The sequence below is a fragment of the Festucalex cinctus genome, chromosome 18 (assembly GCF_051991245.1).
Source record: "Festucalex cinctus isolate MCC-2025b chromosome 18, RoL_Fcin_1.0, whole genome shotgun sequence".
NCBI classification, from domain to species: domain Eukaryota; kingdom Metazoa; phylum Chordata; class Actinopteri; order Syngnathiformes; family Syngnathidae; genus Festucalex; species Festucalex cinctus.
In genome coordinates this window covers 829,839-856,475 of record NC_135428.1, presented here as the reverse complement: position 1 = coordinate 856,475, position 26,637 = coordinate 829,839, and the positions used below count along the sequence as shown (strand labels likewise).

At 39.0% G+C, this 26,637-nt stretch overlaps 3 protein-coding genes across 7 annotated transcripts; 2 read left to right on the top strand and 1 right to left on the bottom strand.

Annotated features, from left to right (window-relative positions):
* Positions 1-1,372: 1,372 nt before the first annotated feature.
* Positions 1,373-15,327, top strand: rad50 (RAD50 homolog, double strand break repair protein). 4 transcript variants are annotated; one of them, XM_077504786.1, is made up of 28 exons: positions 1,373-1,466; positions 2,417-2,555; positions 2,642-2,725; positions 3,394-3,545; positions 4,079-4,264; positions 4,342-4,546; positions 4,630-4,758; positions 5,141-5,306; positions 5,439-5,497; positions 5,669-5,803; positions 5,879-6,085; positions 6,170-6,352; positions 6,438-6,595; positions 6,698-6,873; positions 6,955-7,192; positions 7,910-8,099; positions 8,185-8,311; positions 9,324-9,517; positions 9,617-9,727; positions 9,801-9,893; positions 10,194-10,307; positions 10,406-10,533; positions 10,625-10,726; positions 10,815-10,937; positions 13,316-13,401; positions 13,729-13,871; positions 13,954-14,087; positions 15,024-15,327. In XM_077504786.1, the coding sequence occupies exons 2-28, from the start codon at positions 2,427-2,429 to the stop codon at positions 15,208-15,210; spliced, it is 3,939 nt and encodes a 1,312-aa protein (XP_077360912.1). In that variant the 5' UTR covers positions 1,373-1,466; positions 2,417-2,426; the 3' UTR covers positions 15,211-15,327. The 4 variants fall into 4 exon arrangements, with proteins under 4 accessions (XP_077360912.1, XP_077360914.1, XP_077360916.1 ...); XM_077504788.1 differs by lacking the exon at positions 1,373-1,466 and adding an exon at positions 1,471-1,602; XM_077504790.1 differs by lacking the exon at positions 1,373-1,466 and adding an exon at positions 1,662-1,843.
* Positions 15,328-15,823: 496 nt separating this feature from the next.
* On the top strand, positions 15,824-18,568 carry LOC144006683 (uncharacterized). Of its 2 annotated transcripts, XM_077505669.1 has the most exons (4): positions 15,824-16,495; positions 16,586-16,636; positions 17,304-17,399; positions 17,897-18,568. In XM_077505669.1, the coding sequence occupies exons 1-4, from the start codon at positions 16,346-16,348 to the stop codon at positions 18,074-18,076; spliced, it is 477 nt and encodes a 158-aa protein (XP_077361795.1). In that variant the 5' UTR covers positions 15,824-16,345; the 3' UTR covers positions 18,077-18,568. The 2 variants fall into 2 exon arrangements, with proteins under 2 accessions (XP_077361795.1, XP_077361794.1); XM_077505668.1 differs by having other exon boundaries at positions 15,824-16,636.
* A 5,142-nt stretch (positions 18,569-23,710) lies between these two features.
* pou4f3 (POU class 4 homeobox 3) lies at positions 23,711-26,180 on the bottom strand. Its single transcript, XM_077505832.1, has one exon. It carries the CDS (start codon positions 26,178-26,180, stop codon positions 25,392-25,394), a length of 789 nt encoding a protein of 262 aa, XP_077361958.1. The 3' UTR covers positions 23,711-25,391.
* Between the last annotated feature and the right edge of the window lie 457 nt (positions 26,181-26,637).

The following is a 26,637-nucleotide window of genomic DNA, read 5'->3' as shown; positions in this document are numbered from 1 at the left end:
GTGTGAAATAGGCACAACAACACATTCGGTACACCTCCATGCGTCCAAGACATAAGGTCTTGACATTTTCAAGTCATGATGAGACGAAAATAGGAAGGGGGGAGGGAGGGGGGCATTAGCTTGGCAGATTGAGACTCAGTCAGTGAGTCAGTGGTCTGATAACACAGACAGGCTGAATCAGTGGACTGAAAGTAGGAGATTGTGTGTTTGCGTGTGCTCAGATGTGTGTCGACTGCTTTATAGTCGTGTGGAACAGAACAGAGAGGCGGTCACAGAGGTGATGTTGACAGGTTTTTGGCTGCAGGTGGTCGACACCAGGAGGAACCCAGCATGGGAAAGTCATAATGGACGGTGAACGCAATTGTAATAATGTTTGGAAAATAATAATAATAAAAACATCTAAATGGAAAAAACAAAAAACGAAAAAAAAAAAAAACGTTTTAAGTAATTATTGTTAGCTGCTGCACTGATACTGTAGTGGTTCACTCACCAGCTCACCCATGACCCTAAAAGGATAAGTGCTATTTAGAAAATGGATAATGGATTATTTTATTTGTATTTATTTGGTTCAGACGGTGTGTACCGAGTTTACATTGAATGGTCTCCCTATTGAAAGCATACCATTGACGTTGTGACATAATGCAATAGCATCCAATTACTCAAAAGTGATGCAGGGAAAATACATGAACGTCATTTGAAACGTAATGGGAGCATTGCATGGAAATACTGTCCTCTTGTGGCGATGTAAGATATTGACCCAAAGTGCAACAAGTTTTAATCATTGCACATTCAAATTTTAGGGGGAAAAAAAAAAAAATCTATAAATACGTATAACATTCATACGTAAACAGAATTAAATATTGGAAAACTATAATGAGTTTAGAAAAAAAATAGTAAAATAAATAAAATGCAATCAAATTAAGTATAGTTCGTTAACATACAACAACCTACTGTAAGAAAAACAAAGAAAAATAATAAATAAAAATGCCGGTCAGTCTCACAAACGATTAGTACATAACGTAGATGAGTATATAAATTTATTTATTTTTTTCAAATTTCTTTATTCGTTTAACTTTAATTGTACAGCACAAATTGCATAGTACATTGTTAAACATTATACAGAAACATTAACAAGTTTAGAAATTTCAAAAACAACACTAAATATAAACGAACTTAAAATAAATACATTAAAAAAAAAGAAAGAAAGAGGAAAAAAAGATATTCAGCAAGGTTAAATTCTTCTACCAAATTATAATTTTACTGCATTTTTTTTCTTCATATATTTCAAGGATGAAAAATAATGACGCAATTCTTTGTGAAAAACATTGAAGTTTGGTTTACATTTCAACAATCTTTTCGTTTGGGGTAAAACCCGGAAGTCAAACGTCGTACGTGATGACGTCACTGTACTGTGTCGAGGCGCGACGCTTGGAGTGTGAACTGCTGTAACGTGGAGTTATAAGGAGGTGTGTTTTCGGGATACTTTATAACATTTCGTTACGAACCTTGGCTATTATCCCCATTTCGTGTAATGCGTTGACGTTTCGGCAGCCCGGAGCCGGCGCTTTTTGTTTGTTTTTTGTTAGCGTAACCGAACCATACGTACGTTAATATTGTTAGCTAGCTTACCGTGTAGACTAGTTTGTGAGAGTGAGGTTAGCCAAAAAATTAAAAGTAGTAAAAAAAACAAAAACAAAAAAAAACGTATACGACCCGGCCCAAAGTATTGAAGTAAATATTATTTGACTCATGTTGTCATTTATGTTTACCTGTACCTGTACTGGACCTGTTAACGGCAGAGTACGGTTTGTTGTGATGCGTTGGACACACGTGTAACCTAAATGTGAGGACAAAGTGACTCAAAAAGTCAGTAAAATGGGGCAAACAAAAAAGTACAAATTATATATAATATTTGGAAGAAATTACATATTGTGCTTAATTGAATATCCTGATTTCATTTTTGTAATGTCATATATATTTTTTTATTTTTCTTTTGTGTATGTAATTTACAATTAGTATGTTTGATTTTTTTTGGGGAAATTTTTTCTTTGTGAAATACTGTTCCCTTGGCAGTTTTTGTTGCTCTGTATTGAAAACTGTTTGATTGTTGCAAAGTTTGTATGTCTTACAGCAAATTAAAAAAACAAAAAACAAAACTATAAGCTTTATAGCTGAACTTAATTTGACCTTTGTCTCATGAATAGGTGGCCCGGCTCTACCGCAATGTGCAAAAAATCAATGACATTTCTGTAAAATTGAGATTAAACTTTATGTCCTCAATAATTGCTGGTTAGGAAAGTTTTAGATAAATGTAAAACTTGGGGGGGGGGGAACGAAAAAAAAAACAGCTCTCCGAGACCCTCAGATGTATGTTTTTCTTCTTTTTTTTTTTCTTTTTCTTTTTTGTCTCTTTTAGAGAAGCAAACATGTCCAAAATAGACAAGATGAGCATCCTGGGGGTGCGAAGCTTTGGGATCGAGGACAAAGACAAGCAAGTGATCGCGTTCTTCGCTCCGCTTACGGTTCTAGTTGGTCCCAATGGAGCAGGAAAAACGGTAACAGGGACTTCCACAGAACCTGGAGAGAACCAAGATGATGTATTGGGAGCCCAAAATGAGTTGTATATGTTTGTGTTTTTCAGACCATTATTGAGTGCCTCAAGTATGCGACTGCGGGAGAACTTCCTCCAGGTTCGAAAGGCGGTGCTTTTGTCCATGATCCAAAGGTAAATTGTTACGATTTGAACTTAGGACACTGTTATAAAGTATGTGGGGGTCAGAGTTTAAAAAAACAAAAAAAACAAAACTGGGCCAGTGGAATGACTCTAAACCAGGGGAGGTGAACCTTTTTATGAAAAATGTCTTTGGTAACATTCTATAACAAATCTTTATTTATTTATATTATGAGCATTACATCTTATCATTTTACTTGTTAATAGTTTTGCAATACAAGGCATATAAATACCCTTCCCCACTCCCACCTTAAATTCTAATGTGAGCTTTAATCTAGCGCTGTTCGATTATGGAAATAAAATAATAATCACGATTATTGTGGCAATAATTGACATCACAATTATTCAAACAATTATGTATTGTTTTGGTACAACACAAGAACATTATTAAACGTAAAAACCAAATCAAAAATATTAATTTAAAACAAATTATTTGAAACACTATAATTATGCAAGTTCCTTTTGGATGAAACAAAATGTGTTAAATTATTTAAAAATAAAAAAGGTGCAAATGTATAAATGTAAACAACTAAAAAATTAATAGTAATAATCTTTTTTGTACGATTCTGGTGATTTTGTAATTGTGGCGTGTGATAATGGAAATTGTAATTGAATTTCGATGAATTACACAAGCCCTAACTTTCTTCAACATGTGATTCCAGGATGCCCACGAGACAGACGTGCGAGCGCAGATTAAACTTTTGTTCTCGGACGTCAACGGGGAGAAAGTAACCATCCAGCGCGCCATGTCCTGCACCCAGAAAGCAAAAAATTATTCCTTTAAAAGCTTAGAGCAGGTTATTACTCGGATAAAGTAAGTGTGACGCTTTTTTTTTTTTTTTTTACTCATTTACTCCCAAAAATGTAAAAACACGTTCTATTTTACTAAATATTGCCATGGTCCCAAAAACTAGGGATAGACCGATTATCGAGATTTGTCATTTTGACAAATATCGGCATCGGCCTTTTTATGAATCTGAAGGCCGATAAAGTTGCCATCTCACCGAAGGCTCACAGGCTTTGATGCAGAATCTGACCTTAAAGCAATGGTAATTATTACAAAAAACGGCCAGCAGGTGGCAGCAGAGTATAAGAGATCAACCAAGGCCATGTTGCAACAAGCTCTTTTCCCCAGTGTTTCTAACAGGTTTGTGAATAATGATGGAACTTAGCTATACTCTAAAGCTAATTGCTTCAAAATGAAAACAGATAGAAACATACTTTTTTTTGTGTGTTTTTTTGTGTGAGACTAATCTTTCTTTTGGTAGGTTCCATGTTTTTATAGCAATAGAACACAATATTCTGTGGGCAGTGCACACTGTGACAGGGTTCACGTTATTCATCCAGGGATGGCGAGAGGGTGAGCTTGTCATCCAAGTGCGGCGAGCTGGACCGCGAAATGATTTCCGCGCTCGGCGTATCCAAGCCCGTGTTGAACCACGTCATCTTCTGCCATCAAGAAGATTCCAACTGGCCGCTGAGTGAGGGCAAGGCGCTCAAGGAAAAGTTTGATTCCATCTTTGCTGCAACCAAGTACTTTTTTTTTTTTTTTCTTTCCTACTCTCACTCCCCAGTCGATTTGCATCTGACGTTCTGATCACCTTTTCAAGGTACATCAAAGCTCTGGATACGATGCGCCAGTTGCGTCTCAAGCAGAGCAACACGGTGCGAGAGTGCCAGGTGGAGTTGCGCTTCCTGAAGCAGAACAAGGAGAAGGCGCAGCAGATTCGGGAGCTGGTCGCCAACAAGGAGGCTCAGCTGATGGCCTCCAAGGACAACGTCCAGCTGATTGAAAGCCAAATCGATCCGCTGGAAGTGAGTGCAGAGTTGGATTCGTGTCAAAGTCGGTGAGAAAATGCCGTATAAAGTAAGTGTTTTTATTTATTTTTGTTTGTCAGAATCGTCTGGCAGACATCGACTTGAAACTGGGCAAGGTGATGAAGCTGGACAACGATATTAAGGCTCTGGACAGTAGGAAGAAACAGATGGAGGAGGACAACAAGGAGCTCGAGGAAACAATGGAACAGGTTCACATAACCATATCAATATGTATACTCACCTAGGACTGTGCAATTCATCAAATTTCATTGATAATTTCAATTATGACACCCCACAATTACAAAAACAGCATAATCGTAAACAAAAAAAAAAGATTAATACTAATTTTTGAGTTGTTTACATTTATACATTTGCTAAAGTATTGCAAAAGTGTATAAACTGTCCGGTGAGGGGGTTTTACAGCCTTAAAATATTTCTAATAAATGTGAAACATAAAGCGAACTACGTCGCGGATTTCATTTATTGCGGGTATTTCTTTTTCTTTTTTTTCTTTTTTTTTTAAACCTAAAACGAGGGAACACTCTACTCCAGAACGCAGCATCAACCGTGTCGTCCACGTTGGCGTTGCAGGTGTTCCAGGGTTCGACTGAGCAGCTGCAGGAGGTTTACCAGAACCACCAGAGAACGGTGAGGGAGAAGGAACGCCGGCTGACCGACTGCCAGAAGGATCTGGAGCGAGCCGGCAGGGAGTGTCAGAGACTCAACAGGGTCAAGTCCGATCTCCTGGTGGAACAAGGTACACGTGGTCGTTCGTTTTCATTTTAGTGCACATGAAAAAAACAACAACAATAATAGTTTGGTTTGTGAAGCAAAGAGTGGACAAAAACAATGTCAAAGCTAAAAATCCGCGTCCTTCTGGCCTTCCCAGGACGTCTCCAGCTAGAGTCTGACCGTCACACACAAAACATCAAGAACCGTGACACTCAGGTGAGAGCAAAGCTCCTAATCAAACATATCGGTCCTCAATGTTTTTGGAAAGGAGAAGCATAACACTCATTTTTTTCTCCAAGTTCAAACGGTGGGTGGGGATTGGGACAGTGCTCTCTTAATCTAACTTTTGAAAACAAATCTCGACTGACTTTGATTTCACCATTGCAGGTCCGCTTATTGTCGACCCAACTGGAGGTGGAAGGCTACGACCGTCCGCCCTTCACTTCGCTTCAGCTCGAGAGCTTTCATCGCCACGTCGCTCAGAGACTGGAGCAGGAAAAACAGACCGTCGCTCAGGTTATGGTAAGAAAAAGAAAAGTCCAAGCACTCAGTGCCGGTCACATTACATCGCGCCACCTCTCGAATCCCTCCAACCAGGCGGACCTGCAGGAAAAAGAGCAGCAGAAGCAGCAGTCAATTGATGAGATCCGAGATAAGAAGACGGGCCTGGAGAGTACGGTGGAGCTGAAGCGAGACCTGCAGGGGAAGAAGCAGCAAGAGCTCCGCAACGTCCGCGCCGAGCTGCAGAGGCTGGAAGGCTCGTCCGGCAGGATGCAGGAGCTGGAAAACGAGCTGGCCAAAGCGGTCGGTTTGTCCGTGTTTCCACGGTTGACATAAAAAAAAAATAATCTTGCAACAGGCATTCAAACAAATTTGTCATCATTTCAGGAGCGCGAGCTGCAGAGCGCGCTACAGACGTGCAACGTGGAGGAGCTGAAGGCGGAGGTTGTGGAGCTCCAGAGAGAAAAGGCGGAGCTGGACCGCACGCAGAGGCAGCTGGACCAAGAGATGAACGTGCTCAACATGCACACCACCGCGCGCACGCAAATGGACATGTTGACCAAGGACAAGGTTGGCGTTTAGGAATTGCTCGTCCCTCGTACATGTCTGTTGTCTCTCCTCATAACAGTTCTTTTTTTTTTTTTGGCTCCTGTAGAAAGAGAAAGAGGAGCAGGTGCGCAAGATCAAGTCACGTCACAGTGACGATCTGGTGTCACTTCTGGGCCACTTCCCCAACAAAAGAGAGCTGGACGACTGGCTCTACGCCAAGTCGAAGGAAATCAACGGCACCAGGGACAAACTGGCCAAAATCAAGTGTGTTCATCTCATTTATAGCAGCTCTCACGTATAATGTGTCGGAACCTCCAAAGTTGAAAACCTTGAGGGTTCAACAAATTGCGATATCACACCTCGCAGTAAGGACCTGGCTTCCAGCGAGCAAAACAAGAGCCACGTTGCCGCCGAGCTACGTAAGAAGGAGCAGCAGCTAACCGACGATGAAGAAAAGTTCTTCAACGTGTGCGGCAGTCAAGATCTGGAGCAGGACCTCAACAAAGTGCGGGAGGACCTGGAAAAAATTTCCAAACAACGAGGTTGGCGTTTCCTCCAAAAAAAAAAAAATCGCACGGAGTTGAATGACTTGTATCATTTATTTTGTATTTGTATTTTTTAAGCCATGCTGGCTGGAGCTACTGCCGTCTACACGCAGTTCATCAGCCAGCTGACGGAGGAGCGAGAGCCCTGCTGCCCCGTCTGCCAGCGGACGTTCCCGTCCGATCCCGACCTCCAGGAGGTGATCAGCGACATGCAGTCCAAGTTGCGTCTGGTTCCAGACAAGCTGAAAAACACCGAGCAGGACCTGAAGAGGAAAGAGAGGAGGCGAGATGAGATGATGACCCTGAGACCAGTCAGGTAGAAACAATTCAATGATATTTGCTGGCAATTTGCATACGTCGTGGGTTTTATCTAGGAATAGAGCGATTATCGGCTGGGTACGATATTCGGCATTTTGAGGAATATCGGTATCGGGCTTTTCAAAAAAAAAATTGACGGCCGATGAAAGACCTGTTTAAAACTGTTGACCTCAGGGAGCTAAATTTTCCATTTTCAGTCGAGCCGCTGTGATTGTTTGAAATTATAACCTAGATAAGTAAAAAAAAATATTTCTAACTCATTTGCTTTGAGGGAAAAAACTCAATTACTCACAGTTCTAAATAGATTTGTAAAATAGCTATATTCTAAAGCTAATTGCTGCAAAACGGAAACAGATAGAAATATACTTTTTTTTCCTGATGAATGAAGAGACTTTAATCTTCCTTTTGATAGGCTCCATGTTTTTATTACAATAGAACACAATATTCTGTGGGCCTTGCAAAATCAGTCCAAATCCACCAAAACAGCCGGGAGCGAAGGGGGTTACTTCAGTGAAAATGGCTGCCAGTCAATGAGTTAATTGATATTTAATTGATTTCTGTTCACATACTGGGATTTGCTGACATCTTACATGATGAAGCTTGAGTCTTTTTAGGCATAAAGTACATAAAAAAAAACTCTTCCAAAGTCAAACATATTCACATGTGCTGTACGTTCCGCAACATCACACTCAAATGTGTTTACCCATCCCCACAGGCAGTCCATTGTGCAGTTACAGGAGAAGGAGCTGCCCGAGCTGCGAAATCGACTGCAGAGCGTGAACCGAGACATCGAGAGGCTGAAAAGCGACGCGGAGACGCAGGAGACTCTGCTCGCCACGCTGATGTCAGAGGAGGAAAGCGCCAAGGCCTGTCAGCAGGACATCGCTCTCATGGACAGATTCCTGGTACGATTGGCCTGGCGTTTGTTTGCAGGCTACCGTCGTATGAAGAGACTTTCATCGTGACAAATTGGCAATCGTTTTTTCGTAGATGGATCTGAAGGAAGTGGAGAGGAAAATAGCTCAGAACGCAGCCAAACTCCAGGGAGTAGACTTGACCAGAACCGTCCAGCAAGTCAGTCAGGAGAAGCAGGAGACTCAGCTCAAGTTAGACACCAGTAAGATGATGTCACCTACCTCCATTTTTTTTTCCCCCAATCATTAATTGAGCCAAGGCATGTGTTTTACAATCACACAGCACACCAGCAACCACAAAATTATGAAAGAATGAATAGTTCAGCCCCATACATAACCAAGGCTATTTTAGTTAACTAAAACTAAACTAAAAACGAAAATGCTTTTTAAAAAAACGAAAACTAACTGACACTACATTTGACGTTTACAAAACTAACTATAATGATAGCAAAAATGTCCTTTGTTTTAGTCTTTGGTAATTAATTGAATGCATGAGCCTGATTTTAAGTACGTAGATTTATTTTGATATCAACCGGAATAAGAACGTTTGAAAGTGTGTCACACAGAAGTGACGTCATTTGCAGCAGCCAATAAAAAAGCAGCAAAAGTTGACGTCGCTCCCATGCTGTTTTTTAAATATTGTGCACAAGTAATAAACATAAAAAAAAAAAAAAAACTAATACTGAAACTAAACTAAAACTAAGCATTAATTAAATAACTAAAACTAATACAAACTAACAGAACCACCATGAAAACTAAATAAAACAAAATTTAAAAAACAAAACTCAAAACGAAATAAACGTTTTAAATATTGCGCACAAGTAATACACATTTAAAAAAAAAACGTAATACTGAAACTAAACTAAAACTAAGCATAATTAAATAACAAACATCCTTTTCAACGAATCAATTAATAACCGAAAAAGGCATAGGATTATTATTGCCTATCGTATACAGTCCCATGAATCTCAACGGAGCAAAAATAAATAGAATAGAACAGAATTCAACTTTATTGTCATTGCACTTTCACAAGTTCAGAATTTAGCACTGTGGAAATAAACAACAACAACAACAACAACAACAACGACGAAATGCAGCAAAAATTAATGATGTATATTAAAAAATAAGATGTAAATAAATAGTTACACTGACATAATTTCTAAATGTTTTACATTTTAACGCTTTTTTTCTTGATATTTTCCCGCCCCGCGTTAGCGTCCGGCAAGATGGAGCTGAAACGCAAGCTGATCCAAGAGCAGCAGGAGCGGATTCAGATGCTGAAGAGTTGCGTGAACGAGACCAAAGCGGACAAACTCCAGCTGAGCAGCGACATGCAGCGGCAGCAGCAGCTGGAGGAGCAGTGCGTCGACTTCACCGCCGACATCCAAACCTTAACCAGGGACATCCGGGTAACTTTCGTCGTTGTCGTTATGCCGCAATTGTCCTGCCTTTGGAATTACCGGACAAAAAAAAAAAAAGACAAAATGCCGCATTGTCGCCACAACCAGGACGCCAAGGAGCAGCTGTCTCCGTTGTCCTCCACCTTGAATAAGATGCAGCAGGAGAAACAGGAGCTTGGAGAACGCAAAAGGCAGAAGCAGGAGGAAGGACAGGAGAAGGTTGGACGCGTTGTTATTCGATCGTCACCAAATTGAAACGTTTATCCGCCTGACGCTTTTTTGTCAACGGCAGATCAACACCATCAAAGAGAAAGTGAAGACCATCGCCGCCACGGAAAATGACATCAACAAGTATCTCGAAGAGGGCAAACGCCAATACAAGGAGGTATCGTTTCTTCAGTCTAGGGATGTAACGATAAACGGCAAGATCGTGATATCGCGATATTCAAGCTGCCACAATGTAGGGATAGACTGATATTCAGCATTCTGACGAATATCGGCATCGGCCATTTTGAAGAATTACAGGACTGTCTCAGAAAATTAGAATATTGTGATAAAGTCCATTATTTTCTGTCATGCAATTAAATAATCAAAAATGGCACCTGGTCCACAAAATTTTCAATGTAAAGATACTCAAAAGTTTTTGTATTCGGATGAAGCAAACTTAAGTGACGTGTCGTTGCAGCAAAAAGAGTCGGAGCTTCAAGAGACCAACACGCAGCTCCACGAGGCCGAACGACACAAGGACAAGATCGGCAAAGAGATGGGAAACATCCGGCAGGACATCGACACTCAGAAGGTGAAACACGTCTGTGGTTGTTTAGTTTTGTTTGTTTTTGTTTAGTTTTCGTTGAGGAAATGAACACTTGGTGTAACATGTATTTCCTCACACGGCAGGTTCAAGAGCGCTGGTTACAGGACAACCTGACCTTAAGGAAGCGGGTTGAAGAGCTGAAAGAGGTCGCGGCCAAGCGGGAGGCCCTTTGCAAAGACATCGGCAACATGCAAGTGATGCAGCTACGCCAGTAAGAAACACGATAGATCCACGAATACGTCGCTCTTCCACGTTCAAGCGGCAGTTTTTTTTTCACTTTGCCCGCGTTTGCGCTCGTGCAGAGAACGACGCGAATCCGAGCGCAAGTTGGAGGACCTGAAGAAGAACCGCAGCATTGCGCTCGGTCGCCAGAAGGGCTTCGAGGAGGAGCTGCTGCATCACAAGTGAGCCACGCTTAGGAGCTAGCCGTCCATCGTCGCCGCCGCCTCCGCCGCTACTTTGACGTCTCCGGCTGCTTGACTCGCTTTTCAGGAAAGAGCTGCGAGAAGACCAGTACCACAAAGCCGACGAACTCTACAAAAACAAGATGATCATCATGCGCACGACGGAGCTGGTCATCAAAGACCTGGACCACTACTACAAAGCCCTCGATCAGTTGAGTAAAAAGACGTCATGGGATACAGTGACAAAGTTGTATATGTCGTGTGGTGTAGCCAGCGTTGATCGAAATGTGGCACGGGTTTATGGCAAGTGGTCTGAGAGATTGCATTTGACTTGTAGTTTGGGATGTAACAATATTAAAACTATATCATCGTCGTCATGTCACAATATTAAAAGCAGCACATCTTTTTAAAAAGTCAGGTTGATTTCCATTTGTGCGATAATTATCTTATCATGACCTTCATGTCGTGATAATATCGTATCGTGATGTTTGGATATCGTTACATCCCTACTTCTAGTTTGATACAGGCCTTTTTTTTTTTTTTTTTTACTCAGAAAAGAGGAAAGAGGAACAACTAAGGCCCAATTATAGTTAAATTATGTGTCTGCCCCACTTTAGCGACTATCTATGTAGGGCTGCTCAATTATGGAAAAAAAATACTAATCACGATTATTTTGGCAATTGAAATCATGATTAGTTCAAGGGATTATTTATTTTTTTGGTACAAAACAAGAAAATGTTTAAGCATTTAAAAATATTAATACCAAGCTTAAAAAAAAAAAAAAAAAAAGACACCCCTTAATATATGTATATTTTAGACCAAACATTAATTTATAATAATATATATATAATAATATGTATATATGTATTTATGCATTTATTTATTTATTTTGGCAAAAACTTGAAGTTGGAGTGCAGCTTGTGCACTGCACAGTAGGACATTTTTTTATTTATTTTTTGGTACAAAACAAGAAAATGTTTAAGGATTTAAAAATATTAAGACCAATTAAATAATAGAAGCACTATTAATATGTGCTTTTTAGACCAAACGGAATTTATCGTAATATATAGCAATATTTATATATGTATTTCTTTCTTTTTTCTTTTTCTTTTTTTTGTCAAAAACTTGAAGTTGGAGTGCAGGTTGTGCACTGCGCACATTTAGTTCGTTTTTGTTTTTTTAAAAAGTGTTTGTTTTAGTTACCTAAAAATAACCTTGCTGGACACAAGCATCCGATTAATCTGTGGGGGGGAAAAAAACAAAAACCCTGAAGAAAGCCTAGCAGGGATTTTTATGGGTCTGTGTGTCAGTCGCCGTCAGGCAATCATAATGACAACGTTGTGAGTGTTCTTAACTTCACGTCTGCACGGCTTGAGTCAGCGGTTTCGTCAGCATTATCAAGATGAAAAAAAAGCAAGTAGGTCTTGGCCACCTTCCAGCGGATGAGGGGCATGTGGCCCACTTGCCTGACTGTCATAGTGGTCTTGCAGCATGTCTCTTGCCAAAAAATGATGCTCCAACCTCCACATCAAGTGTTAATTAAAATAGCGACTGCCATACGGACCTTCATATTGAACAGAAAAAAAGAAATTTTTTTTTCGTTTGGTCAGGACTTACTTGCAACTAGTTCTTAAAAATATTCACCCGACTTTTTATTTTCTTTCTATCCATTCAAAAGATTCAAAAGCAGTTGTCAAAAAAAATTAAAAAACTGACTAAATTTCTGCCTAGTGAGCAAATCAGTCATCCTGATAAGAATGTCTTTTCGTCATGACTCGTCTTTTCACTCGCCATATATGGGTGTCGGAAGAAGGCGGTTGATTTCCACTTGATAGTTTGACCACATTCTAGCCGCGAGTTTGACCACGCGCTGAATTCTCGTCACACGGGAAGACGGCATCCAGATAAGCTGCAATTATCGACCCCTTTATCAACAAACTCTACTTGTTTACCGTTTATCAATATGACACCGATACAAATATCGTGTGTTGTGGAATATTTTGACCTACAATTAAACATGGTTGGGCTGCCACCCGCAAGAGTTTAGCAGCAATTTTGTTGCATCTAGAAGATAAGCATTTAACAAATAAAACTCAAAAGTTTGGCCAGGGTATCAAATTAAGGCTCAACTGTATTTTTTTTGTACTGATGATAATATTTTGAACACTATGAGGCTTTAACATTGGTGTTAACCACTATGCTGTCTTTTTAGAGTAAAATATTTTGCAGATTTTACAACTCATTTTGTGTGCATGTGCTGCACACTGTTAATTTTGACAAGAAATTTTCATTTAGTTTCAACCAACTTTAGTTATCGTTTTCGTCTCAGTGAATGGCTTCTATTTTAGTTTTTGTTTCATTTCTGTCGGGAGAAAAAAAGAATGTTTGTGATGAAAATTATGATGAACGTTTTTCTTTGACGAAATGACCACTGGCTGCACAAAAGAAGTTGCACGTACATTCAATACATATAAATCTTTATTTTTTTTCCCCTAGATAGTCATGAAATAAAAATGAAGATTGATTTGAGAATTTTTTTTTTTCTTTTCAAGAATAAGCACTTTTTCCGTTTGCTGACGATCCTTTCAGAACCATCATGAAGTTCCACAGTATGAAGATGGACGAAATCAACAAAATCATCAGAGACCTTTGGCGCAGCACCTACCGAGGACAAGGTACGTTGTTAGCAACAACAAAGATCCCACAACATTTCCACATCCGAAGATGCAACATATTTGTCTGCCTTTGCCTTTCATGTCGAACAGAACAATGTGGGATATTGTTGTCGTACTTTTGTTGCATTCAAGACAAGTGTTGGGTATTGAACTCATACCATGGCATTGCAAAAAAAAAAAAAAAAAGTACAGCAGTGGATTGGTTTCAACAAATTAAAAAAAAACAAAAAACATTCTTTTATTTTTTTTTCAAGTAGCTGTTAATTTAGGCAAGGTCAAAGGTTACATTACATTCTGATCCTTCCACATCTCGGGTCGTCTTTGCAGACATCGAGTACGTGGAAATCCGCTCGGACGTGGACGAGAACTCGTCTGCCGGAGTCAGACGAAGGGTTTACAACTATCGAGTCGTCATGGTAAAAGGAGACACCGCGTTGGATATGAGGGGACGCTGCAGTGCTGGACAGAAGGTACCGACAAAAATTGACCTTTTTTTTTTTTTTTAAGCTTTGTGCAATGGTGTGATAAGTTTGATTGCGTGTGCGCACGCAGGTTCTGGCCTCTCTCATTATCCGTCTTGCCTTGGCGGAGACATTCTGCCTGAATTGCGGAATCCTGGCGCTGGATGAGCCCACCACCAACCTGGACAGAGAAAACATCGAGTCCCTGGCACACGCCCTTGTCGAGTCAGTACACACCAGTTATGAGAGTTTGGGAATTTTTCACTTGAGTTAGTTTGGAGTTTTGTTTTTGAAATTGAGTTAGTTTTAATTCGGGCGACACGGTGGTTGAATGGTTAGCACGTCCGCCTCCCAGTACTGAGGACTCGGGTTCGAGTCCAGGCTCCAGCCTTCCTGGGTGGAGTTTGCATGTTCTCCCCGTGCCCGCGTGGGTCTTCTCCGGGTACTCCGGTCTCCTCCCATATTCCAAACACATGCATGGAAGGTTGGGCGCTCCAAATTGTCCCTAGGTGTGCTTATGAGTGTGGATGGTTGTTCGTCTCTGTGTGCCCTGTGATTGGCCGGCAACACATGTCGCGGGGGGTGCTGGAGCCCATCTCAGCCGGCTCTGGGCAGTAGGCAGGGGACACCCTGGACTGGTTGCCAGCCAAATGAAAAAATATATACTGTAATAAGTAATTAAAAAAAAAAAATACTCTTACTGGAAAAATGACTGTAAATGGGAAAAAAAACATAAAATGATGAATAAAAAAGCTTTCATAATAAACTAAAAATCATACCAAAACATAGTAAATGGCAAAAAATAAATAAAATATTCTGTGCTGTATACTGTGATAAGTAAATAAAAAAAAATGGGAAAAAAATGAATATAAATGAAAAACGTACATATATGATGAATGCAAAAGCATTTATAATAAAGTAAAAATCATACAAAAATGAAAAAACATATATAATATCGAAAAAAGGTGAATTAATTAAATAAATAAACGCAGATTTCCATTATCGCAATAAACAAGGGAACACAGCAGCAATAGCAAAAGTTGGATACAACAAGAATATTCTTACCGATTCATCGTATCGCCCTCCCTCGATTGTAATTAGCATGCCGCGAGTTTCCAGACTACAACATAACTTGCATCACTCCGTTTCTGCCGGCAACAGAATCATCAAGAGTCGCTCGCGCCAGCGCAACTTCCAGCTGCTGATCATCACGCACGACGAGGACTTTGTGGAGCTGCTGGGCCGCTCCAGTTACATCGAACACTTCTACCGCATCCGCAAGAACCAGGACCAGAACTCGGAGATCACCAAGTGCAGCATCAGCTCACTCTCCTCCTATCTGCACTGAGCAGGACAGTAATAACCCATTCCGTTTCATCCTTACCCGTTTAATGTTTGTTTGTTTATTAGAGAAGAAAACACACGATTATACAAAAGATCGTTCAATAAATAAAAACTCACTGTTTGTTTGTTTGTTTGTTTGTTTTTTTGTTTGTTTTTTAAACCAAAAACAGAGACACATAAGACACACCTTTGCAAGTTTTGCACCTCAAGCCCCATCCTTTAAAGCGATACTTGACTCACTCAACAATTTTCAGCAGTGAAAAGTTCATATTTTGTCCAGGATGAATTTGATAACTACATTATTTTTCATCTACAATTAATACATTTAAAAAAAAGTATTTTTTCTACTTGCTGTCGACCTATAGCTGCCAAGTTATTTATTACTTATTCGTTGTAAAAAATAAAAATAAAAAGAAAAAAATAAAATTTTGACGTCTAACACCGTCAATGGCAATGAATGTCATTCTCAGATAAGTTTAATTAAAGGCATACTTGTGCTGAGGAAGGCCAATCATGGCTCACCTGTTTTCTGGGTTTGGTCAGTAAACTGAGCCATGATTGGTCGCGCAGGTGATGTCAACATCAGTCGACAGCAAGTAAAAAAAAAATACTTTTTAAAGGTACATGAAAAATAATGAAATTCCTACATAAATACTCAAAATCTGAACTTTTTACTGCTGCAAATGTCTCAATGAGTCCAGTATCCCTTTTAGAAGGTGACTGCAGGTCCTCAAAAGAAATATGGTATGCGTTTTGATTTTCCCAAAATGCTATAATTTTATTCAATTAATGCGACGCCAAGATGTTATCCCGCTTCAACTTCAACTTGACTGCAATTCTAATAGTGAAAAAAATTACGCTCTGATGGTCATTTTGAAAAATTTTGACATGACACACAAATTCAAAGAAACATATCTCATTTTGTTGGAAGCGTAATCAAACAAATCTTATTTCCTGTGTACTGCCGTGTAGCGGCGTCACTTTTTGAAGGCAGGCGGAAAAAAAAAATAAAAAAAACAGCGTTGAAGGGGTGTGGTAAGAAGAGTATAAGTGCCCATGCTCGCCATTGAGGTGTCACAAGAAGCCGACAATTGGAATCCATTTCTCAATTGAAAGTGATTTTGAGCAAATAAACGAAAATGATGGCGACGACGATGATGATGACAACGGCGCTCTTGATGATGTCCTCGCTGGGCCGTCCTGCTGCATGCAGGCCCGCTGAACAAAAACCCGAGCTTGAACTCACAAATGTCATCGACCTTTTTGATGGCAACATATCGTTACCCAAGGTAAGCCAATCACACTTTCAGCAAAACATAATTCTTCAAAAACACGATATTGATGGTGATTTAAAAAAAAATATTTTTTCCTCTCCACAGGGGGACTTTGATAATTTGAAACATCTGGCAGAAGGCGACGGAAGATGCGGGGTGAGGATGAGATAAATTGTCGTGAATACTCTTTGACGTTACGGTTACATGGCAACGCCTATGATGCGGCATGGCTCAGTGGTAGAGCGGTCGTATCCCAAGCTGGAGTTTCGCGGGTTCCATTCTTAAGCCTTTGTGACCATGTCACGATATTAAAAGCAGCACATATGTTCAAAAAAAAAAAGTCATGTTATGTCATGTAGCTTTTTTTATATATTAGGGCTGTACAATATTGGAAAATCATGTGATATCGTTGCTGAGTATAGCGATATTGATATTTTTGCGATATTTAACATGTACTACAAGAAATAACATTTTTATTATCGAATGAAAGAATTATTTTTTTTCCATGCAGCAAAATAAGCAAACTAAATATATTTGTAATTAATTAATTGTAATGACCTGTCGATAATGTTCAACTATTGGATGGCGGTGCATATTTTTTTTTAGCGGCTGACTCGTCAAATTCAGATAAAAGCATCAAATTCCATTCGAAACTTATTGCATGTCTTTGCGATATGCATATTGCATGGGCCAATATCACGATATCGATATTTTTTCGAGATATTGTGCAGCCTTTTTTTTTTTTTTAATGAGAAGCAGTCCGTCCATTTACACCAATTTATTTTTCAAAAGCATGTTTGTAATTTTGCTCTGCCCCCAACAGGCCAAGTTCTTCTGCAAAGCTCACCAGCTCCTGGACCAGCACAACACGACAAAGGAGATTGCCACGTATATCAACATATACAACCAACTGAAAGAAGTAAGGAAACCTTTCACTCATTCAAACCCAAAAAATGTTTTTAATACTCAAAATTGTATTTATACTTTTTTTTTTTTTTTTTTTTTTTTTTTTTTTTTGAAGAGGTCGCTTAAAGCAATGGTAGTTGTTACAAAAAAAACGGCCAGCAAGTGGCAGCAGAGTATAAGAGATCAATCAGGGCCATGTTGTTGCAACAAGCTCTTTTGTCATGTGTTTTCACCAGCAATGGGAATAAGGATGAAACTTTGCTATATTCTCATGCTAATTGCTGCAAAACAGAAACAGATACAAACATACTTTTTTTTCCTGATGAAAGAAGAGACTCTGATCTTTCTTTTGGTAGGTCCATGTTTTGATATTAATAGAAAACAATATTCTGTGGACCTTGCAAAATCAATCCAAATCCAGTAAAAGGGGGTTGGCTTTATGTCTTACTTGTCTGTTTTTTGTTTTGTTTTTTTTGTTTTTTTTGTACTGACCCTACTCTCCCGTTGCAGTTTAAATGCAAAGACGTGTTGAAGGACGTGCACCCGACGGGCTACCAATACAAAATGGAAGCTCTGAAAAAGCACGTCATCGAATGCATCCAATACAAAATCATACGCATCCGGGTGAGCAGCAGCAGCAGCAGCAGCGGCGGCACGCCTTCCGCAAACGCGACCCAGCCGTCCGTCTAGACGCAACAGGTCGCTCGCGTCCCAAAAAAAATTGTTGTTGACGACGACGGATGTTTTCCCGCTGTAATAAACGTGTTCACGCGACATCTTCCTGGTTTATAAATCAACTACTGTAATTCATCGAGGCTTGAAGCCGCTTCATTGGAATTTGTCTATTTATTATATACTGTGTATTTAAGTGGCATATTTAATGTATTAACACCAAATAACAGAGAGAATAAATTGTATTGACCACTCATGAAATGTGCTTGGACCTTTTTTCTTTTTTTTCTTTTTTTTTTTTTTTCCCTCGAAGTTGACAAACATTTTTTTTTTTTTTCCGTCCCCATTTATTGTAAATCATGCAAAGGATTTTTGGGTCAGTGATCCGACCATAGACAGTGGCTTACAAAAGCATGTTTAATATATGTATTTTTTGTAAGGAGGTTCAAAATTACACGTGGTTTTCTTTTACAAAATAAAAATGTGGAAAAATGGGGCTTTCAAAAATCATTAAGCCTAATGTGCCTTCTTGATATTTTACTCAACTCAACTTTACTTTAAAGCATGCATGCTCAGTGCTGTACACTATAATGTACATGGATTAGGGAACAAAACAAAAAATGGAATCAAGTGTAATAGCACATCCACTACAGCAGGTGGCAGTGGCGCTCATTGTTTGTGTGCAAGCAGTTTTAGCTCCTCTGCAAAGGGGCACTTACAATTTTATAGACAAATGATACTCTTTATACGTAGTCGACGCGGGAGTTATGGGGGGCATGAAATATTTTATTCCTCCTGGGGGGGAGGGGCATAACAGAAAATAATTGATAAGCACTCTTCTAATGACAGCCTTTCCAGCTGTTCTGTGAAACCTTCAAAGATTTGTTTAAGCTTACGACACAAAACATATTTATTTATTTTTATTTTATTTTATTTATTTATTTATTTTAGCTCAGAATTGTTCATTCGGAGGTCCTACCGATTCTACATATCATCATTGCTCTCCTTTTTTTGTGTGCACAAGTGCGAATTTGTGCTGATTAGTTCACCTGAAACCTAATAAAAATCCCATGACCCTTCACCTTGAGCAGATATTTCATAGTCTTGCCAGAGTCGTCAAGTTCAGAAGGTCGGGAGAACCAGAGGAAAGATCAAAGGAAAGAAACATGAAGCAAAGTGAAATCCAGCACCAACCACAAAACACAAAACATATTTAATGGGATACTTGACTCATTGAGCTATTTTCAGCAGTAAAAAAGTTAATATTTTGTCTATAATTAATGTGGTAATTTCATTATTTTTCACGTACAATTAATACCTTTAAAAAGTCATTTTTCTACTTTTTTTATGTGTATTACTTGCGCGCAATATTTAAAGAGATACTTGACTCATTGAGCCATTTTCAGCAATAAAAAGTTCCTATTTTGTCTAGAATTAATGTGGTAATATTATTTTTCACGTACAATGAATATCTTTAAAAAGTTATTTTTCTACTTGCTGTCAGCTGCTGATGAAATCACCAATCATGGCTCAGTTCACTGACCAAACCCAGAAAACAGGTGAGCCACGATTGGTCGTGACCTACTTCCTCTGCACAGGTGATGTCATCATCAGTCGACAGCAAGTAGAAAAATTACATTTTAAAAGTATTAATTGTACATGAAAAATAATGAAGTTATTAAATTCATTCTGGACAAAAATATGAACTTTTCAACTGCTGAAAATGGCTCAATGAGTCAAGTATCACTTTAAACTTGTCTGAGAACGACATTCACTGCCATTGACGGAGTTAGACGTCAAAACTTTTTTTTTTTTTTTTTTTTTTTTTTTTTTTAAACTGGTCTCGTAGTTTTTAAAGGTTTGGACTATTGGTCGTTACCTACTTCCTCAGCAGAGGTGATGTCATCATCAGTCGACAGCAAGTAGAAAAATGAAAGGTATTAATTGTACGTGAAAAATAATAGTTATCAAATCAATTCTGGACAAAAATCTGAACTTTTCACTGCTGAAAATTGTTCCAATGAGTCGAGTATCCCTTTAAATGTGCGTTCGTAGCCACGCAAATATTCCTTTTTTTTTTTTTAAATATATATAGAGCATCTCATCTGTTTATTAGCTGCTTATGCTCAGAAGCGCTCATCAAATATGAATGCGATCCATTTGAAGTATTCCGTCTTGGAGGAAGTGTTGTGTGCGGATGCGCCGACGTATCTCCGGGATGAACACGTTTGGCCACTCTTGCAGCCGTCACGTCACGTCACGTCACGTCTCGTCGTTCGCTCGCTGACGTGATGCAATGTGAGCGCTGGAAAGGCGAGGACGACGCTTCCGCTTGCTGCATGCTCACATCTGCATAATTCAGATACTCAATACTCATTCATAGGGCAAAACAAACTTCTCATGTCTTTTTTTAAATATGCACAAATGTTGAAAGAATCTCGAAATGTCCAAAAGAGACCGATAGACGTGATCTAATGGCACTTAGAAAGCAATCATGATTTTTTTTATGTTTATTTCTTTTCAAAGGCGTCTGGGATCAGCCGGTTCAGAGGCCTGCAGCTCTGTGAGTCTTCAAAGAAAAGGGAGGATGGAGGCGGTCGCTGCCGTCGTTGCGCTCTCCGCTCGCCATCTTAATTCCTGGCGTCCACGCGTTGCTCATTAAGACGCAGCCGTGTCTTAAGTCGTCGCCAATATCCTTCAAGAAGCACGATCGGCGCCATTTATCAACGATGTCGCTGTAAGTTGTCAGGACAGCATTTTGGTACATTTTGGCATCGGGCAAAAAAGTTGCATTGTTTTTCTTTTAATTCGAGCATTTCATTTGTACTGATTATTATTATTATTCATTATATTAACCATTTATTATATTATTTATTTCTAATATTATCCATTTATTATTTATCTCTTTATATTATTTATTGCTTATTTATTTATTTATTCCTTTTTCCTCTTGACTTCCCACGTGGCATTTTTGTCCTCTCTGTGCATTTTCTTGGAGAGGATCAAGAACTTCCTCTTCCGATTATCACCTGATCTTAAAAAAAAACAAAAACAAAAACAAAAAACAATCACACCACTGTGAATTATTTCCGGCTGGCTAATCGTATTCCTCAAGGCACTTTTGATAATGGAGAGCACGTTCAATTATGAATGGCGCGGATCGTAATCTGCTAGCCTGCCTGAATTCATTAAGCGCCAGAGTGCCTCGATTATCGTCTTTCCTTCCCCCTCGTCATTTCATCGGCGCCGTTCCGCATTCTCGATTCCGTTCAAATGTTTTACTTCATTCTTTAAAAAATGAAAAGAGGACAGAAAGAAGTGATATCTGTCCATGATCAAAATAGAAAAAACAATAAATAAAATAAAAAAATAACATAATAATAATACTGTAATAATAATAATACAAATAATAATCATCATGTATTCTTGTGTGAAGATTTACCGCCATATTAGCGCTTGGAATTGCAATTCATAACTGAATTATTTATTATTTCACCCTGCAGTTTTTTTTAAACTTTTGAATTATTCAACTAATTTATTTATTATTAATCACAATTTTATGTCTCTGGTAATAAATAAATAAATAAATCAATAAATCAACGTGCAATAAGAAGCCATTTTATTTTCTTACTGGCCATCAACATCAACTCGAGGAATAAAATCCAAGCAAAATATTAGGAACCACTCCACTCAAAAAATAAAAACATAAAAAAAGAAGTTTCGTTAACAAAATAAAATAAAATAAAATGCTTTTTAAAAACGAACTGAAATGACATTTTATGTTTACAAAACTAAATCTAATTATGGCAAAAAAAAATTCCTTCGTTTTCATCTTTTGTGATTAATTCATTCACTGCCATTGACGACTATTAACGTCAAAACTCAATTTTTACTGGGCTGCCAGTAAATGAATTAATTTCCCGCATGAGCCTTTGCGGATGATTTGAAACGTGATTTGAAGTACATTTATTTTGATTATTAACCGATGAAAGGACGTTTTGAAAGTGTGTCACATGGAAGTGACGTCATCGAGCAGCAGCCAATCGAAAAGCACCAAAAGATGACGTCGCTTCCATGCTGTTTTTTTTTTAAATATTGCGCACAAGTAATACACTTTAAAAAACAAACAAACAAAAAAAACTAAAAAAGCTAAGCATTTATTAAAGGACTAAAACTAATAAAAATGAGCGCCTGAAAACGAATTAAAACTCAATTGAAAAAACAAAACTCAAAACGACACAAAAACTAACTCAATTGTAAAATTCTGTAATAAACCAGGCTCGGACGGACGGGCGGACGGACGGTCGGACGGTCGGTCGGACGGTCGGACGGACGGACATCTCCTCCATTCACAAGACATCCGTCATCCAATCCTCAGGTTACACTGGTGTGTGTGTGCGTGTTGTTATGACGATGATGCAAGCTGACTCATGGAGGATAGCGAGGTAGCTCGTCGTCCTCGTTCTCATTTCTTGCTACCGGCTATTATGAATTATTGATTTTATTTGGGGGGGGGATTCATCTCCCCTCTTGCATTCCCCCCATCCCGCCCCACCCCTAAAATGGCAGCCATTTTGTGTGCCAGTGCAATTGTAGTATACACTACAAAAGCCAAATGGAAAAAAATGTCATGCATTATATTGATTTTACTCCAAAAAACAAACAAACAACAAAAACATTTGAATTGAATCTTGTTGCATGACAACAAGATTCCCTTTAAATGATTCAAATGCGCCTCCATTAATTTGCCACAACGCGCACGCCTTCAGATCCTCTTACCAGCACGTGTTTCTCACGTCAAGCACGTCATCCATTATTCATATTCACGTGGCACACACCCCATATTGGGGGAAAAAAAAAAAAAAAAAAATCAAGTTTTGACGTCTAATGCCGTCAATGGCAGTGAATGTCATCAGACAACTTTGATTCATTGAGACATTTTCAGCAGAAAAAAAAAAATACATATTTTGTCTACAAAGAATATGATAACTTCATTATTTTTCATGTACAATTAATTACATTTAGAAAGTCATTTTTCTACTTGCTGCCGACTGATGATGACATCACCTGAAGCTGACGACCAATCATGGCTCAGTTTACTGATCAAACCCAGAAAACAGGTGAGCCGTGATTGGCCGTTACTCCCTCAGTGCAGGTGATGTCATCATCAGTCGACAGCAAGAAGAAAAATGACTTTTTAAAGGGATTCGTTGTACATGAAAAAATAATAAGGAAGTTATCAAATTCATTCTGGACAAAATGTGAACTTTTCACTGCTGGAAATTGTTCATTGAGTCAAGTATCACTTGAATGAAACTTTTCTGAGAATAACATTCACTGCCATTGACGGTGTTAGACGTCAAAACTTTATTTATTTTAATTTTTTAACAGGTCTCGTAGTTTTTAAAGTTATTAATTGTACATGAAAAAAAATGAAGTTATCAAATGAATTCTGAACAAAAAAATCTGTACTTTTCACTGCTGGAAATTGTTCAATGAGTCAATTTTGTCATGTTAGCCTAACTGCATGTAATTAGCTTTTGAACATTATTAGGCAAGTCCTTTTTTTTTTTTTTGTTTATAATGTGAGGAACATAAGGATCTTTCAGATGATGATAATTGATGATGATAAATGAAAAACACGTACCGGGTTAAAACAAATGTCTATGTGGGGAAAAAAAAAAAAATTACGGTTGTTTGAGCAGAAGTGAAGCGCAGAAAAGTTGGATAATTTCCCCCCCAAAAATTCCAATAAGTCAGACAAATAGTTAGAAAATAAAGCAGTATATTTTATTCCATTTGAAAAAGTGAAGTTTGAAAAGTGCAACAATTTTCTTGTGTGTGATTGATTGCAAGCCACAAAATTAGGCAGCAGCAACGTTACACTGAAATAATCATACAATCAGATGGAAAAAAAAAATCACCACTTTTTTTATTATCTTTTGCATTGCACGGGTGCACTTGATGAAGTGACTGACGAGTGTTGTTTATACATCTGCTGGTTTTTACAAAACGCGTCAAATCTTCTTACAGTCTTCCCAAAAAAAAATGACATCAAATCGCGCGTAAATGATAAATAATCGTAATCTGTAACATTTGACGTGATGAAGTGACGTCAACACGACATCATTTCTTCAAGTGACATCATCATATCCCTGAACGTGACCGAAAGTGTCTGCTGGTGTCTTATGAAAATATTCAAACGGCGCAATCGTGTCTTCAAGCAAAAACACTTTTTCCTTTTTTTTTTCTTTTTTCTTTTTTTTAATTTATTTATTTTTTATGCTTTCAAAACGGGGGATTCGCAAACCATGAGCCAAAAAATGCTAAATATATTTTAGGGGCAGGTTTATTATTATTATTTTTATTATTATTATTTTTATTATTATTATGCTTAATGCTAGCTAGCTATCTATTTATGATTAACAATTGCCTCTGAATTTCATTATATATTTTAGCAAAACATTACATTTCAAATCAAATGATTTATTTTGAAAGATTATATTAAATAAAGATTAATAACTGATTAATTTGTCAATTATTTTTAGCGATTAATCGACAAATTGGATTAAAGTTTTTTTTCCATTTATATTAAATTAAATTGAAAGATGTGCAGAAAATTCACAAATATCGATTATGGTTCTTTGGCATGTCATAAAAATAAATTTTTGTTTTCCAAAGTAAAAGCAGATATTTCAGATGTCTTATTTTGATTGAATAGAGAGAGATGATCCATCTTCTTTTTTGGAAAATGACACAAATCGGAGACTTAAACACTGTTAAAATTTGAAGCTTAAGAAGGACGATTAATCGATGATCAAAGTAGTGGTCGATGACTTTGACAAATGATTATAGTCATTAGTCGTAATTGTTGTGCCTATTTGGGCTGCACAATATTGGAAAATCATGCGACATAGTTGATGAATATAGTGATCGATATTGCGATATTTAATGTGTATTAAAAGACATGACATTTTTTTCTCAACTCAATATAATGTTAGTTAATTAATTGTAATGACATCTCGATAATGTTCATGATAGTTTAGTTAGCGTCTGACTGGTCAAATTCAGCTCAAAGCATCATCAAATTCCATATGAAATTTATTGCATGTCTTTGCGATATGCATATTGCATGAGCCAATATCGCGATACCGATATTTATTTTTTGATATATTGTGATTATTGCGATGTATCGTCAAGATTTTCCCTCGGACCGTAAAAGTTTGCAAACCCCCATAAAAAAAGTGCAATCAAATGAAGGAAAAAAACCCCCAAAACAAAATGGAGGAGATAATCCCCACCAAAAAGTGCCTCGTGGTTTTGGCCCCTGGAGTCAGCGTGCGGCCGAGTACTTCATGCGCTTCTGCTTCTGCCGCTGGTTGCAGAACCAGACGCGCACCACGTTCTTCTTCAGCTCCAGCTTCTGGGCGATGGCGGCCATCTTCTCCGACGACGGCCGCGGCTGGATGGCGAAGTAGGCCTCCAGCGAGCGCTTCTCCGGAGCGGCGATGGACGTGCGCCGCCGCCGCCGCCGACGGGCGTCGTCGTCGTCGTCCGGCGACCCGGCCGCGGACTCCGCCCCCGCCGGCTCCCGCCGCGCCGCCTCCGCCTCCTCCAGCCAGGCGTGCAGCACGGGCTTGAGCGCCGTCATGTTGTTGCGCGACAGCGTGAGCGACTCGAAGCGGCAGATGGTGCTCTGGCTGAGCGCGCCCACGCCGGCGATGTTGAGCGAGGCCAGGGCCGCGCCCACGTCCGCCTGGGTCACGCCCAGCTTGACGCGACGCTGCCGGAAGCGCTCGGCGAAGGCTTCCAGCTCGCGCGGGTCCGACGCCGGCTCGCCGTGGAGGAGGTGATGATGATGATGAAGGTGATGAAGCTGCGTCACCATCCCCAGGTTGCCGGACAGGTGCTCCAGGAGGTCCCCCCCGCCCTCCAGATGCTGGAAGTTGCGCTGATGATGTTGCGAGACGCTGGCGGCGGCGGCGCAGGGTGGCGGCGCGCCGCTCATGGTACGCGAGCTGGCGTCCGTCCGCGCCTGCACAGCCAGCGGCGGGCTCTCCTCGGCGACGCCCCCTCGCAATATATCCGCCTGCAGTCGAGTCAGTGGGGAATTGTGGCGCATTAAAATTCACAGGAGGAGGAGCTAAGTCATGTCAAATCACGTTGACACATTTTGAACCTCTGTGACGACAAAGTTTATTTTAGTCGACTAAAACAAACGAAAAAAATAACATTCAAAATACAATTTCATTCACAAAATAAAAACAAAAATGCTTTTTTTTTTAAAAAAGAAAAAAAAAAGAAAGAAAACTGAAACTACATTTTACGTTTACAAAACTAACTAAAAAAAACGAAAGATTATTTTAGTGAACTAAAACTAATGAAAAAACAATAAAATTTAAAAAACAATTTTGTTCACAGAATAAAATAAAAACAAAAATACTTTTCAAAACACAAAACTAACTGAAACTAACTACACTTTGTTTACAAAACAAACTAAAACTAACTAATTCTAGCAAAAATGTCAAGGTTATTTTAGTGAACTAAAACTACTGAAACTAACTAAAACTAAGCATTAA

What these genes read in the sequence shown, in the direction of transcription:
- pou4f3 (XM_077505832.1), bottom strand. Translation starts at nt 26,180, where the DNA reads ATGCGCCACAATTCCCCACTGACTCGACTGCAGGCGGATATATTGCGA.
- LOC144006683 (XM_077505668.1), top strand. Translation starts at nt 16,346, where the DNA reads ATGATGGCGACGACGATGATGATGACAACGGCGCTCTTGATGATGTCC. An exon ending in AAGGCGACGGAAGATGCGGG is followed by an intron (nt 16,637 to 17,303) that starts GTGAGGATGAGA and finishes TGCCCCCAACAG; the next exon opens with GCCAAGTTCTTCTGCAAAGC. An exon ending in TATACAACCAACTGAAAGAA is followed by an intron (nt 17,400 to 17,896) that starts GTAAGGAAACCT and finishes CTCCCGTTGCAG; the next exon opens with TTTAAATGCAAAGACGTGTT.
- rad50 (XM_077504786.1), top strand. Translation starts at nt 2,427, where the DNA reads ATGTCCAAAATAGACAAGATGAGCATCCTGGGGGTGCGAAGCTTTGGG. An exon ending in CTTTTGTCCATGATCCAAAG is followed by an intron (nt 2,726 to 3,393) that starts GTAAATTGTTAC and finishes ATGTGATTCCAG; the next exon opens with GATGCCCACGAGACAGACGT. An exon ending in CAAGTGATGCAGCTACGCCA is followed by an intron (nt 10,534 to 10,624) that starts GTAAGAAACACG and finishes GCGCTCGTGCAG; the next exon opens with AGAACGACGCGAATCCGAGC.